The sequence below is a fragment of the Balaenoptera musculus genome, chromosome 6 (assembly GCF_009873245.2).
Source record: "Balaenoptera musculus isolate JJ_BM4_2016_0621 chromosome 6, mBalMus1.pri.v3, whole genome shotgun sequence".
In the NCBI taxonomy this organism is placed as follows: Eukaryota; Metazoa; Chordata; class Mammalia; order Artiodactyla; family Balaenopteridae; genus Balaenoptera; species Balaenoptera musculus.
In genome coordinates, this window is record NC_045790.1 from 95,034,233 (window position 1) to 95,050,902 (window position 16,670).

Consider the following 16,670-nt stretch of genomic DNA (forward strand, 5'->3'; position numbering starts at 1 on the left):
GTAGTGGCCATTAAGAGATAGATGGCTCAATTATGGGACTGATTCTTAAGCTAACTTCAAATGTCTTTTTTTTTTTTAAATGCCTGGTAGGCACAGTTTGAAAGCTAGAAGATTAAAAAATAACTGGTATTGTTCTGCAATATAAAATCATAAAATGCTATCTTTATAGTGAGCAGGGTTGAAGCTATGTTGATAACAGAAGAATCAAATGTTTCTCTTTCTCAGCTTGGAAAGAGTACGTGTACTCACAGTAGAGTACTGTGTCTCCGAATTTATGCCTGAGTTTGGGAGATGTGGGTGTGTTTGACATAATAGTCACTTACTGGACCCCAGGAAGAATTAGGGGGAAATATCTCCAAGGGAATTGGACTTGGAACACCTACACCCACCGTGGACTCTCTTGCTAAAGTCATATTCTAAATAGAATGGGTAATTTATGCTTGGGAAAATGTTTGGCTTAGGAAAAGAGGATGGATCTTAATATATGAGACCAACTCCTTTGAGCAGGGCATGGGATTTCCTGAAAGGGGGTAGAGATATTAAAGAAAATTTTAAAGAAGGAAATTTGAACAAAACTGATACTCTCAGGGAGAAAAGCAGATATGAAGACGAGGAGCAACGCTAGGGATTTGGCTGTGTTTAAGAGGGAACCCCTTGCAGTGGTTTATAGTCTTTTGATACTTTTGCCTTGAGACAAAGTATCATTTAAGAGTTAGGTCCAGATGCATGTAACAGAAAACCAAAAATAACAGTGCCTTAAACTAGATAAAAATGTATTTATCATGCAAAAGAAGCCTAGAAGTAATGGTTTCAGGGCTGTTATGGCACTCCATGTTCATCAAAGATCCAGTCTCCTTTTTGTTCTATTACATGAGTATATGGCTTTCAGTCTTAAGGTCACAAAATGTCTGGAAGCCCTTTAAAGAAGTTTTCCCAGAAGTCCTCCCCAACATCTTCCGCTTACCTCATTAGCCATAATTTGGTCACATGGACACCCCTAGTTGCAGGGGAGGTTTGAGAGATGCACTGCTTTTGCTGGGCATACTGCCAGCTCTAATAATAGAGATATACCGTTAATAAGAAGTGGAGAATGTGTAATGGGTAGGCAGATACTCTCTGACATAGCAGTTGTTATATAAAGTTATTATTTATATATAGATAGATAGATAGATAGTAATTCCCTCATATAAACCTAAACTCTTTGGCAAAGAGTTGTGTGGGGATGGGGTAGTAAACAAACCAACGGGCTTCCCTGGTGGCACAGTGGTTAAGAATCCACCTGCCAATGCAGGGGACACGGGTTCGAGCCCTGGTTCGGGAAGATCCCACATGCTGCAGAGCAACTAAGCCCATGTGCCACAACTACTGAGCCTGCGCTCTAGAGCCCGCAAGCCACAACTACTGAGACCACGTGCCACAACTACGGAAGCCCACGCGCCTAGAGCCTGTGCTCCGCAACAGGAGAAGCCACCGCAATGAGAAGCCCATGCACCACAACGAAGAGTAGCCCCCGCTCGCCGCAACTAGAGAAAGCCCACACGCAGCAACAAAGACCCAACGCAGCCAAAAATAAATTTTTTTAAAAAGGAAAAAAACCCAAAAAGCAAACCAACAGAGCAAAAAAGTGGAATATGGCGTGGTCCACACACCCACTCCACTACTTGCACTCATGAGAGGGAGCAGTTGTCTGCTGAGGGAACTGTTTCCTGGAATTCTACAAGATGGCCAAGCTGCAAAGTGAGGAAAACCCACAGTGTGCCTTTGAGCAGGGGTAGAATTAGAAAGCTAGGTGGGAGACTCAGGAGGGTTCTGAGACAACTGCTCCCCAACCCCAAACTTTCTTTCATGTATGTTATAGGAGAAAGTTCACCCTTGAAGGAGCTATGGAAAGGGGAAGGTTAGTTCCACTCGTGGTTGCAAGATAGATGCAGCTGTTCCAAGCATCACATCCAGAAATAACATTAGAAGAAAAGAGGCAATCTATTCTGTGGTCTCTTTAAGAAAGAAAAAACTTTAAGAAAAGAAAACCTTTCCCAGCAGACCTCACATTTGCCAGAACTAGAAAACACCAGCTGCTAAACAAGGCATTGACTGGTGAACAATGATGTACACACAAAGGCTTTTATTGCAATATTGTTTATAATATAGACAATATTGAAACACCTTAAATGTCCATCACAAATGGTAAAATTAATATGGAGTATATTCATGTAAAAGAAAACTATGCACCTAAGATAGGCTGGGAACTGGGATGTGGGACCCTTTATTGGACAAATGTCTCCTCCAACAACAGAATACAAAGAAACTATAAGGGACTAAAAATAACTGCATGCATGGCAGTGGGGTGATTATGAACAATGTTACAAAAAGGCCACAAAACGACTGCCACTTGTGAAGTGCCTGGAGCAAAAGCAGGGTACTGCGCATGATCCCTGCACACAGCACCACCACAGGGGTGGGCAGACCACCTAAGCCGCCCCTCCTGCCCGATTCACCATCTGCCCCTACCCTCGCTCTATTTAAGGAACCAGCCCGCCCTCCTTGGAGAGTGAGCAAGGGCACCTGTTTCTTGTTTTCACTCCCAATAAAGCCTTGCCTGAATTTCTCCTCTGGCCTCTTACCAATTTCTATTGATTAAAGAGTCCAAGGACCCAGGTTGGTAACACACCTATGAAAAAAAAAAGTTAAGGTGAACTTTTGGGTATGAACTTGGAAAGATGTTTATGATACATTAAGTAAAACAAAAAAAGTTTCCAAAACAATAGAATATATATAATTTCCCCTATGCTTTTTTTAAATCAATCAAAATCTATATAAAAATTTCAAAGTCTTAAAGGATACATGCCGAACTGTTAACAATGATTATCTCTGAAGGGTGATATTAGAAACTTTCACTTTCTCTAGATATTGGAATACTGTATTATCAGAAAAATATAGACATTAAAATACAGCAATGAAGTTAATATCCAACAGTTACTAATTAAATGACTGGCAACAATTCACTGAGCAATAAAAGGTGCAGTTAGGGGTCCTATTGGGAAGATTTGGTACCACGTCAGAAGTAATTGCTATACCCTCAAAACCCCAAGGATTTCCCTTGGGGTGAAAGGAATGGAAAGTTTCAACAGATCCCTGACTCTTCCAACGCGCTTGAAAGCATCTGCTGTTAGTCACATTGGATTGCTGGCCTTTGACCAGCAGTTAGTAATTTTATATTTGACTGAAGAAGCCTAGAATATCTTAAAAAGCAAGTTGAAAAATCACAATGGCAAATTACAACACACTAAAGCAGTGTTTTCCAAATGGTAGGTTATGATCCAAGAATGAGGCACTGAAATAATAACTTTGTAGGTTATGATCAACTTTAAAAAACAAAAAACAGGGTACTACATAATAGATTCAAATAAAATAGAAAACCGTGTACAGGGTCTGGATGAGAAATTTATGTATGTTGACTGTGGTCAACAAATTTGAATTCTACACTGCATTCTACACTTTAAGAAAATATACCCTTATGCAAGGTCAGGGTTAGAAGAGTCCTAATTTGACAGTAAGATTACACTTGTTTTCAGTGTCATATCCTTTGATATTTCAATTCAAGTTGGCATTTTCAGTCCCCTATGTATTTGAAAACCACTTTTTAAAATTGGAGAATTAAACTTGATAGGGTTTTTTTTGGCTGTGCCGTGCGGCTTGTGCGATCTTAGTTCCCTGACCAGGGATCAAACCCCCACCCTCGGCAGTGAGAGTGCAGAGTCCTAACCACTGGACCGCCAGGGAAGTCCCAAACTTGATAGACTGTATTTATGTATCTATTATTTATTTATTTGGCTGCGTCAGGTCTTAGTTGTGGCACGCCAGATCTTTGTTGTGGCAATGCGGGATCTTTCGTTGTGGTGCTTGGGTTCAGTAGTTGTGGCGCAAGGGCTTAGTTGCCCCACAGCATGTGGGATCTCAGTTCCCTGACCAGGGATCGAAACTGGAAGGCGGATTCTTAACCACTGGACCACCAGGGAAGTCCCTTGATAGACTTTATTAGTCACAAAAAGTGAAGATAAGTTTGACTATTTTATGACAATTTGTTCTAATGATAAAAAGTATTACTTTCTTTAAGGAACTTAAAATTTATGCCTCCTCTTATTTCCCCTTTATGAGGGTCCTATAAGGAACCTCATGCTATTTTTGCCTTAATCCAAGTCAGATTATAACGTCACAATATTGTTAATAAATTAACATTTTGTATTGTATAACTGTGAATTTTAAGATACCAGTGCCATCTAGTGGTTACTCTCAAGAAGTTTCCTCTCTCTTGGTTATACACTCAAGAGTGGAATTGCTCTTTTGTAGGTAGATACCCAGTAGCTGGTAACCATACTTTAACCTTTGGGGGAACTGCAAAACTGTTTTCCAAAGTGACTGTGCCATTTTACATTCCCACCAGCAATGTATGAGGGTTCCAATTTCTCTACATCTTGGCCAACACTTAGTATTTTCCATCTTTTCTATTATAGCTATCCTAGTGGGTGTAAAGTGGAATCTCACTGTGGTTTTGATTTGTATTTCCCTAATAACTATTGCTGTTGGGCATCTTTTCATGTGCTTCCTTGTTCGTTTATCTTCTTTGGAGAAATGTCTATTGAGGTCCTTTGCTCACGTTTAAATTGGGGGTTGTTCATCTTTTTGTTGCTGAGTTGTAAAAGTTCTTTATAGATTCTGGATACTAGACATTGTCAGATATATGATTTGCAAATACTTTCATTCTGTAGGTTGCCTTCACTTTCTTGAATGAGTGGAGAGTAAGCTTTTTCATCTAACAGTCCCTATCAACACTCTCTAAAATACCTAACATTTACAACAGTCTAAAGAACACATTAGTGGGGACTTCCCTGGCGGTCCAGTGGTTAAGAATCTGGGCTTCCACTGCAGGGGGCACAGGTTTGATCCCTGGTTGGGGAACTAAGAGCCCCTATGCCGGCCAGTGCGGCCAAATAATAAATAAATATGAAGATAACCTTTAAGGAAAAAAAAAAAAAACATTGGTTACTCCTTGTTCCTTCTATATAGGCAGAGAACGTGCCTTTTTTTGCGCCACTGTATCTCCAGTGACCAGCACCCACTCGGTGCTAATATAAGTAAATTCCTCCAGAGTCTCTAAGGACCATATCACAGACCTCAAATTCAAATGCCTATGAGACTGGCAAGTGATATAAATGAATAAATAGAGACATTTAGGTCTTGTAATAAAAGAGAGAGTACATATCCTATTTCCAGGTTACTTTCTTTATCTACTCACATAACCTCATCATCCTGCTCTACCTCTTCAAAACAGAATTTCTTCACGTCTACCTAAAAATATTATGCCGGTCTCTAGTTCATTAGAGTAACTGAGTTATGTCCAAGGTATACTACCAAAAGCAATACCGGCTCCCAGAGTTCATCTTATTCCACCACCGAGTCTGGGAATTTCCTCGCTGAGATATTGGCTAAGAGTCTAAAAATCAGAGTTAACTCAGTTCTTCGGTGCGACTATTGCAGATCTCTGATCCAGAAACTGCTCCTCACCACAGAGCTGTTTATCTACAGTCCGGCCGGCTTTAGTCCAGATTCCGGGGGAGAGTCGAAATGCGCCGCTGGCCGGAAGAGTGCTTATCTGCCCAGGAAAAGCGTTCCTAAGAGGGGTCTCCGAGAGGGCGCGCGTGCAGCTGGGCAGGCGTCCAGGTGCCGGCGTGGACGGCGAGGGGAACGAGAGCCAAAGTCCGCTGAGAAGCCGCACCTCAGCCCTCAAGGTCCCTGGTGCACGACTCAAACGCCCCCCACGCCCCCAACCCGGCAAAGGAACTCAGCGCTGCCGCGAGGAACCCTTCACAGGCCGGGAAAAGGTGTACTCAGCAGCTGACGCGTCCAGCATTCTAGCCGCGGGCTGGAGACCAATTGTCACCGCAGAGCCCCCGCAAGAAGGGCGGGGCGGAATTGTCTCTCACAGCGCTTGCGCGTAGGGTCGGTTTCCAGTGGCCAGGCAGGCGGGAGGCGGAAACCAGCGCCGAGCGCCACGGAGGCCCACTGCGTGCGCAGGCGCACTCAGCCACCTCCCGTTAATTGGAGCGCCCAATTCCCCTGCAGGCCTCGGGGCGGCGCCCCGGGGGTCGGGGTCTGGGGCGGGGCTAAGTGCGGGGAGGAAGTCACCCTCTTCGTATCCGCTCACTGAGGCCGTAGTGGCCACCGACTCCGACGTGCGACAGTCATGTTGCCCAACACGGGGTAAGGGGAATCGGGAGCCGCGGGGAAGAAACCCCGCCGGGCGAAGTGGATGGCATGGGTGGCCCGGCCCCCGCGGTGGGAGGGTTAATGAAGCTGTCCGGCGAGGTCTGGAACGCTGGTCCGCGCCGGACACAGTGTTCCTCGAATCTGCGGTAACTTGTGAAAAGTAACGCAGAGTTGTGTACTTCAGGGTGGCAGTCATGTTACAATCTCTTCCACAGGTAAAGGATCCAGAGTGAGGTGTCTCGCCGCCCCCAAGGCGGGTCTCACTTTGGGTTTAGCAGTAGCTGCGTGCCTTGCCGAAGGCCGCGAGTTCTAGGTGAAAGGTCACTGGAACACTCGTGCGCCTAATGAGTCTCCACTTATTCGGAACGCTCGATTCTGGAAGAAGAAAATAATGGGGTGTTTAAAAAGGGATTTCAAATGAGTAACAAACTAAACTAATCTTAAAGTATGGGTATCTTTTGGGGGTACTTTTTTTCACTTTAAAACGATATTTAGTTGTGGTAAAATACATATAAGGAAAAATTTGCCATCTTAACCATTTTTAAGTGTACAGTTAAGTAGTGTTAAGTATGTTTGCACTGTTGTGCGACCAATTTGCAGAACTTTTTCGACTTGAGAAACAAACTCTATACCAGTTAAACTACTCCTCTACCCCCGTCTCATTCTGTTTTGTTTCTATACTGTATGGGTGTTTTGAGCTGAGTGCCAAGTCCGTTCTGTAATTTACTTGAAACATATAGGTACGTTGCCAGAACACTTAAACAGCTCAGAAGGTTGAGTTTCCTTATCCTTAACTTTCAGCCTCCTACTTACTTTCTGGTAGGTTTCCAAATATATTCTGTGCATTTATAAATATATTTGGGTACACAGTCCTAAACGCACATACCCCACTTAAAAAATAGTAGCAAAGTCCCTTCTGGGCCTTGGTATTTTTAGCTAGTATGTCTTGGAACATATTTTCAGTACATGTTGATCTTCCTCCCTTTTAATGGTTACGTGGTGTTTTGTTTGTTTAACCAACCCCCTGTCATTGGATACCAGATCATTTCTAGTTTTTTGTTACTCCATCTTGCTGCAATGATTATCCTTGTATTCACCTGTTTGCACATATTTGAGTGTATCCATATGATAAATTCTTGGAAATGAAGCTGTTGGATCAAAGAGTAGAGGTAATTAAAATTTTGATAACTAATACCAATAGCCCTCCAAAGAGATTGCGCATCCAAAAGGATGAATGAGATTTCCTAGTCCAACACGTTGGCAAACAGCAAAATGTTTGATAATAAAAGTATTTGTTCTGTTAATAAAAATCTAACTAGAGAAAAAAATGGCACCTCATTATAGTTAAAATTTGTATCAAAGAGTGAGGATGAGGATCTTTTTATACGTTTAAAGCAGCAGTTCTCATCAAGGAGCAATTTTGACCCCCATAGGACATTTGGCAATATCTGGGAACATTTTTGATTGTCACAATTGAGGGGGGTTGCTACTGGTGTCTAATAGGTGGAGTCCAGAGATGCTGGTAAACATAATGCACAGGATAGCCCCCTTCAACAAAGAATTATCTTGTCCAAAATGTCTTTAGTAGTGCAGAGATTGAGAAATCCTGGTTTAAAGCCAGCTGTGTACCTTTTTCTTTGCCTGGCTTACACAGTTAGGTTTTTGATTGATCTCTGAGCTCTCTAGTGTAAAAATATTTGTTCTATATCATATGTGTTAGAAATGTTTTTCTCTGTTTTTTTCATTGCATCGAGTTTGATTATCCAATTTGTTTATCATGCAGAAACATGTCCTTTTATCGAGTCAAGAGTTATCAGTCTATTCTTTTTTTTTTTTTTTTTGGCTGCACCCTGTGGCATGTGGATCTTAGTTCCCCGACCAGGGATGAACCTGCGCCCTTGGCAGTGAAAGCACGGAGTCCTAACCACTGGACTGCCAGGGAATTCTCCTCAATCTATTCTTTTAAAGTTTTTGTGTTTTTGTGACAAAGCTATAAGGCCATATTAAACTAAGTTTTTTGTTTTTTAATTTGTAAGTATTCTTTTAGTATTTCTGTGGGGTTTTTTCCCCACTCAGATTTTTATCTACCTGAAATGAAATACTGTTTTGCATACTATTTTGGCATAGGAAGTGAGTTAGGAAACCCACTTATTTTGGTTCAAATGGCTGGCTCTGCAGTTGTTCCAGCACCATTGACTGACTAGTTATTTTTTTCTTTCTATTAGAAATTCCACCTCTGAATTCTTGTATATCTAGGGGTCTGTTTTAAAATTCTGTTACGTTGGTCTGTCTATTCATGTACCAGTACTAAACTATTTTAATTTCTCTAGTTTTATGAAATGCTTTAGTATCTTGGAAAGCTAGTTCCTGCCTCATTTGGATTTCTTTTCAGAATTTTCAGTGATTGTTTTTCTTTCCTAAAACAGTTAGAAGTTTCATCACATTTACCATGATTTTGAGGTCCCAGAGAATTTTGGTAAATTGTAGTGTAGGTTAACTCTACTTCAGCAAGTTTTAGGAGTCTACCAATAGTACTGAGGAATTTGGAACCTTTTTTCTTTCTTGCCTTCTATACTCTGGTTCTAATGCTTTAGAGATGGAGGAGTTCCTTAGTAGTACAGCCTGGTCTTCAGGTTAAGAGGAAAGCTGCCTTTGCCCTTCTTTCTGCCAATTCCTGAGACCTTGAGCATGAAAATGTCCTTTATCCTACTGGGAATCAATCCAACTAAACCAAAGGCAAAGGGGTAGAGCTTTTTTTTCTCTCTCTCTCTTTGCTTCCTCATTTCTTTTTTTTTTTTAATTTATTAAAAAAATTTGTTTTTATTTATTTATTTTATTGACGTATAGCTTATTTACAATGTTGTGTTAATTTCTGCTGTATAGCAGAGTAATTCAGTTATACATATATCACACACATGCATTCTTTTTCATATTCTTTTCCATTATGGTTTATCACAGGATATTGAATATAGTTCCCTGTGCTATATAGGACCTTGTTGTTTATCCATCCTGTATATAATATTTTGCATCTGCTAGGGATAGGGCTTTTTAAAGCAACAATTGGGACATTTTCATCTAAATACTCACGTTTAAAGAAATCATTTTAACACTCTATGAATACTACCTTTTGTATAAAAAGAAGGGAAAATTATACACACACACACACGATGTGTCTTATGTATGTGTGTGTGTTTGCATATTTTTCAAAACAAAAATATGAGAAGGATAAGCTAGAAATTAAGGAATCTAGTTACCTATAGGCAAGGGATTGAACTTCTTTGAATATACACATTTATAAGTTTTGACTTTTAAACCATGTACATGTTTTACAACATCCCTCATCAAAGATGAGGGGAAAGAGATAAGCTAAAATGGAATGTTACCATAAACAGAGGAACTTGACTATATGTCAAGTTTTTCACATAAACATACATAGAAAAATAATTCAATTCTTTTTGATACTTTTAGCTCTCCAATTAAAGATTGTTTACTTGCTTATCTATTTATCTATTTATTATTTATTTTGGCTGCGCCAGGTCTTAGTTGCAGCACGCAGGATCTTCATTGCAGCATGCACGCTTCTTAGTTGCAGCACGAATAGTTTTAACATAGTAATTTGTACACTCTTAGAGGGATTTGCTCTAAAGACAAGAGTGCAAAGAGGGACTGCCCTGGTGGTGCAGTGGATAAGACTCCGTGCTCCCAATGCAGGGGGCCCAGGTTCGATCCCTGGTCAGGGAACTAGATCCCACATGCATGCCGCAACTAAAAGTTCACATACCACTGCAGAGGAGCCCGCCTGCCGCAACTAAGACCCAGCGCAACCAAATAAATGAATAAATAAATAAATAATGAGAGGAGAATGGGGAGCATCTATGCAAAAAAAAAGTATAACTTTAAAAGAAAAAAAAGAGTGCAAAGAAATCTTGAACTTTACTTAGTAGATTTATTATTGGTAGTGGTATTAGTGTAGTAATTTGAATACCATTGTGTCTTATAGTATACAGTGTACCTACCTCTTGTTGGTCTGCTTCTTTAACAAAAGAACAGATGAGGATCCTTACTCCCCTCAGCCACGGGCGAGAGTGCTACTAGAGTCTTTTTCTATCCCCTAACCTGGCTCTGGGGGCTCTTGTCCTTTTTTCTTCCAGAAAGCCATGTCTCTGTCAGGATCCCATTCTTGTCACAAAAACTGTTAAAGTCTTGGATTTCTGTTTATCGTGTTTAACCTAGAAAGTTTAACATGTATATAACTTACCAATGTCTAAAGTAAAAAAGTTTTACCATTTTCCCAAACAATACAAGTACCTAGAAAAGTTGAACTCCAGTCACTCAGTTTTTAACTTATGTTATTGTAACAATATATTTTAATTCTATCTTTTTAATCTCCAAAATACTATTATTTATTATATTATTTATATTATTATAATTATCATTATAAATACTTTTTTAGATTTCTGTACTTAATTTACTAATATCTTTGGCTTTTATTCCTTCTAGCATAGCACCTCAGACCTTCAATCTGGGAACCTTCAATCTTTCTTTAGTAAATAAGGCATGAGAAAGAAAGAAAAATTATTTGGATTGGACTGAAAGAAACAATGCTGTCATTATTTGCAGATAATATGATTACATAGAAAACCAAAATAATGTATAACTAAATTATTAGATTTAATAAGAGTTTGACAAATTTTCAGGATACAAAAGTCAATGAGGAGAATTAGATTTCTGCACCCAAGCAAAAATCAACAAGAAATACAGTACAATGGCAATAAAAATGAGAAGTTCAAAATTCAGACTATGGGCTATACTACAGGACAAATGATCTATATTTTTCAGCCAATAAATGGCATAAAGAAAATGGAAAGGGGAGCTGTTATAGATTAAAAGAGACTTATAAGATATACAGGCATACCTAGTTTTATTGTTTTTAACCTTTATTGTGCTTTGCAGATATTGTATGTTTTACAGACTGAAAGTTTGTGGCAACCGTGCTTTGATGGTTAGCATTTTTTAGCAATGAAGTATTTTTTATTTAAGGTATGTACATTTTTTTTAGACATAGTACTATTGCACACTTAACAGAGTACAGTGTAGACATAACTTTTATATGCACTGGGAAACCAAAAAATTTGTGTGACTCACTTTATTTCAATATTCACTTTATTGTAGTGGTTTGGAACTGAACTTATAGTATCTCGAGGTATGTCTGTAACAAATTAATGCAATGTGAAGTCCTGACAGGATCCTGATTTGATCAAACCAACTGTAAAAAGACATTTTTGAGATAGTTGTTAAACTTTGCATATGGATAGGTACTAGTTGATATTGAGGAATTATTGTCAATTTTTTTAGTTGTGATAATGATATTGTTATATAAAAGTTGGAGATGCATACTGAAGCATTTATAGGTGAAATTATATGACTTCTGAGATTGGCTTTCTGATTATCACTTTCAAATTTTGATAATTGTTGAATTGTTAAATTAAAATGGGAGCTTATTTTAGTATTTTCTCTATTTTTGAATATATTTGAAAACATCATAATAAAAATTTAAAAATGGTCTTTAAGCATCTTTGCGTTGATTGTTAGTTGCAAGGGAAAGAATAGTAATTACACAGTGGAAAAATTGATAATACCATGGTTGGATGGTCAAAATTAACATTACCTTTGATTACAGAGAGACACTGTGTAGTTTCAGGTGTGAAATAGAGAGCAATACCATGTTCATGGATTGGAGCACTCAGTGTCATAAAGATGTCAGTTCTTCCCACGTTGAATTATAGATTCAGTACAGTTTCTGTCAAAATCCCAACTGATTTTACTTGTGCAATTAAATAAGCTGATTCTAAAATATATGTGGAAAAGCAAAGGTCCAAGTATATCCAAGAAAGCTGTTATATTTAAGAGAGTGCAATCCATGTAGCCAAATGGAGCAGAATAGAGAGCCTAGAACTGTATATTTAGGGAGACTCAGTCTATGACAAAGCTGACATTAAAGATCTGTGGGAATGGACTTTTCAGACTGGGACAGTTGGTTAACCATATGGGGGAAAATGTAGTTGGATCCCTACCTCAATTCATATACAAAAATTCATTCTATGTAGATTAAAGACAAAAATTTAAAAGATAAACCATAAAATTTTTGGAAGACAAATTAATACAATTGTGGTTAAAGATGGATTTCTTAACCCCAAAAGCATTGGCTGTAAAATAAAAGATTCATAAATTCTGCTCTACGAAAATAATTTCTGCTCATCAAAATATACTATAATGATTGTGAAAAGGAAGCCACAAATGAAAAGATTGCAAATCTTTAAAAGCTTATAGGGCTTTCCTGGTGGCGCAGTGGTTGAGAATCTGCCTGCCAATGCAGGGGACACGGGTTTGAGCCCTGGTCTGGGAAGATCCCACATGCCGCGGAGCAACTGGGCCCGTGAGCCACAATTACTGAGCCTGCGCATCTGGAGCCTGTGCTCCACGACAAGAGAGGCCATGATAGTGAAAGGCCCGTGCACCGCGATGAAGAGTGGCCCCCGCTTGCCACAATTAGAGAAAGCCCTCACACAGAAACGAAGACCCAACACAGCCATAAATAAATAAATAAATAAAATAAGTTTAAAAAAAAGCTTATAGACTTTTATGAGTCATTAGGAAAAAAGTCAACCATGTGGAAAGATGAGCAAAACAAATTAATAGGAATTACACAGAAGAAGGAACATAGTGACTATTAACATATGAAAATATATTCACCCTTATTAGTAATAAGGGAAATGTAAATTAAAAACATACTGAGATACTATTTCATATCTACCAGATTGTCAAAAATTTTAAATGTCTGACATCAAGTGTTGGGGAGGTGTGGAGCTGCAGGAACTCGTACTCATATATTGCTGCTGGTAGGAATATTAACCACTTTGAAGGAGGTTTGGCATTATTTGCGAAAGTTGAACTTCAGCATGTGTTTCAGTTATCTATTGCTGTAACAAACCACCCTAAAACTTAATTGTTTGAAACGACAATGCTTTATTATTATTCACAGTTCTCTGGGTTGACTGGGTTCTTCTGCTCTATATAGTATAAGTTGAAGTCATTCATATGGCTGCTTTTAGCTGGGTTCTTGGCTGGGGCTGAAACGTCCTAAATGACCTCTTACCCTCCAGGGCCTCTCTCCCATGGCCTCTCATCAGTTGATAATCTGTCTCTCTTCTTTACAACATAGCATTTGGCTTCAGGAGAAAGTGGAAACTACCAGCCATTTTATAGCATGGGCTTGGAAATTCCAGAATATCATTTCATCATATTCTATTGCTCAAAAAAGTCAGAAGGTGAACCCAGACTCAAGGGGAAGGGGAAAATATACTCCCTTCTCTTGATGGAAGGGATGCCAAAGGATTTGTGGTCATGTTTAATCTACAACTGTGTCTTGTAATCCAGCAGTTTCACCCGTAGGTGTATGCCCTAGAGAAACTCATGCACATGTGACTGGAAAAAGTGTACAAGATTATTTTTAGCACCATTGTTCATAATAGAAAAAAAAAACAAACCTGGAAACCATCCCCAAAGTCCATAAACAGTAGAATGAATAAATACTTTATAGTATGTTCATATGTGAAATATTGTATATTAATTAAAATAAGTAACTATTTGCACCAAAATATGGGTAAGTCTCCAAACCATGTTTTGTGAAAGAAGCAAGTCATAGAATAACATATACTGTATGAATCTATTATATAAAGTTCAACATTAGGCAAAAATTAAACAGTTTATTGTTTAGATCATGGTTAGGCAAACTCTATCTGTAAAGGGCCAGATAGTAAATATTTTAGATTTCCTGGGCAAGAGGCAAAATTGGAGATACTATGTAGGTGTAAGAGATGTATCTATAACATCACATATAAGAGATGTATGTATAATGAGAGAAAACCAATTTCCACAGTATTTTTTAATTGGTGAAACTCAAAATAAGTACTTTTTTTGTAATACATATCTACTAGTGACAAGAATGAAATTCTTTTTTGGGGAGAAGGAAGAGTGTGTTGGTTTCCTAGGGCTGCCATAACAAAATACCACCAATTGAGTGGCTTTAAAGAAATTTATTTTCTTAAAGTTCTGGAGGCTGGAAGTATGAAGTCCAGGTGTTAGCAGGACCATGCTCTGAAATTCTGGGTAGAATCCTTCCTTACCTCTTCCTAGCTTCTGGTGATAGCTGGCAGTCCTTGTGTTCTTAGCTTGTAGCTGCTTTATTCCCGTCTCTGCCTCTGTCATCATGTGGTATCCTCCCTGTGTGTCTGCCTTTACATAGGCTTTCCTCCTCTTAAAGAGTCACCAGTCATATTGGATTAAGGATCCACCCTACTCCAGTATGACCTCATTATAACTAATTACATCTGCAACAACCCTGTTTCCAAATAAGGTCTCATTCGGGGGTACTGGAGGTTAGGACTTCAACATATCCTAACATTTTGGTAGATATAATTCAATCTATGACAGGGAGGTACAATTGTATTTTGGTGAATACAGTTCAATCCATAACAGGGAGATAATGTTTTCCTTAATTGGGGTTCAAATTTGGTGTTCCCTGTCATCAAATTGATCATAAATGTTCATCTGTGAAAACGATTCTTAGCTCTAGGACTATGCACAAAGCAGATGGAGGGTCGGGTTCAGTCCCGGGCTTAGACATAGATATGTAGGTGTTAGGAATAGTAAAAAAACAAGGGAATGAGTAATAATATTTAAAGTAATTGTGAGAGGAGATTGGTTCAAGATGGTGGAGTAGAAGGATATGTGCTCACTCCCTCTTGGGATAGCACTGGAATCACAACTACCTGCTGAACAATCATCAACAGGAAGACACTGGAAATCACCAAAAAAGATACCCCACATCCAAAGACAAAGGAGGAGCCACGATGAGACGGTAGGAAGGGTGCAATCACAATAAAATCAAATCCCATAACTGCTGGGTGGGTGACTCACAAACTGGAGAATAATTGTACCCCAGAAGTCCACCCACTGGAGTGAAGGTTCTGAGCCCCATGTCAGGCTTCCCAATCTGGGGGTCTGGCAATGAGAGGAGGAATTCCCAGAGAATCAGACTTTGAAGGCTAGTGGGATTTGATTACAGGACTTTGACAGGACTGGAGGGAACAGAGACTCCACTCTTGGAGGGCACACACAAAGTAGTGTGCGCACCAGGACCCGGCGGTAGGAGCAATGACCCCGTAGGAGACTGAACCAGACCTACCTGCTAGTTTTGGAGGGTCTCCTGCAGAGGCAGGGGGCAGCTGTGACTCACTGCAGGGACAAGGACACTAGCAGTAGAAGTTCTGGGAAGTACACCTTGGCGTGAGCCCTCCTGGAGTGCGCCATTAGCCCCACCAAGGAGCCTGTGGGCTCCGGTGCTGGGTCGCCTCAGGCCGAACAGCCAGCAGGGAGGGAACTCAACTGCACCCATCAGCAGACAAAGTTTTACTGAGCTCTGCCTGCCAGGGCAATACCCAGCTCTACCCACCACCAGTCCCTCGCATCAGGAAGCTTGCACAACCCTCTTAGATAGCCTCATCCACCAGAGGGCAGACAGCATAAGCAAGAAGAACTACAATCCTGCAGCCTGTGGGGAAAAAACCACATTCACAGAAAGACAAGATAAAAAGGCAGAGGACTAGGTACCAGATGAAGGAACAAGATACCGCCCCCCCCCCAAAAAGACTAAATGAAGTGGAGATAGGCAACCTTCCAGAAAAAGAATTCAGAATAATGATAGTGAAGATGATCCAGAACCTTGGAAAAAGAATGGAGGCAAAGATTGAGAAGGTGCAAGAAATGTTTAACAAAGACCTAGAAGAGTTAAAGAACAAACACCTAGAAGAATTAAAGAAGAAACAGATGAACAATACAATAACTGAAATGAAAAATACACTAGAAGGAATCAATAGCAGAGTAACTGAGGCAGAAGAACAGATAAGTGACCTGGAAGACAGAATGGTAGAATTCACTGCTGCAGAACAGAATAAAGAAAAAAGAATGAAAAGAAATGAAGACTGCCTAAGAGACCTCTGGGACAACATTAAATGCACCAACATTTGCATTGTAGGGGTCCCAGAAGGAGAAGAGAGAGAGAAAGGACCCAAGAAAATATTTGAAGAGATTATAGTCAAAAACTTCCCTAACATGGGAAAGAAAATAGCAACCCAAGTCCAGGAAGCGTGGAGAGTCCCAGGCAGGATAAACCCAAGGAGAAACACACTGAGGCACGTAGTAATCAACTTGATAAAAATTAAAGACAAAGAAAAATTATTAAAAGCAACAAGGGAAAAATGACAAATAACATACAAGGGAACTCCCATAAGATTAACAGCTGATTTCTCAGCAGAAACTCTACAAGCCAGAAGGGAGGGGCATGA

General features: G+C 39.8%; 1 protein-coding gene across 3 annotated transcripts in view; it reads left to right on the forward strand.

The window, feature by feature from the left end:
* Positions 1-6,123: 6,123 nt before the first annotated feature.
* Positions 6,124-16,670, forward strand: part of HSDL2 (hydroxysteroid dehydrogenase like 2) — a 68,096-nt gene continuing 57,549 nt past the window's right edge. For all 3 annotated transcript variants that reach the window (XM_036855990.1, XM_036855992.1, XM_036855989.1), the window contains exon 1: positions 6,124-6,258. In XM_036855990.1, coding sequence (XP_036711885.1) covers positions 6,242-6,258 — 17 coding nt within the window. In that variant the 5' untranslated portion in view covers positions 6,124-6,241. The remainder of the gene's footprint in view (positions 6,259-16,670) is intronic.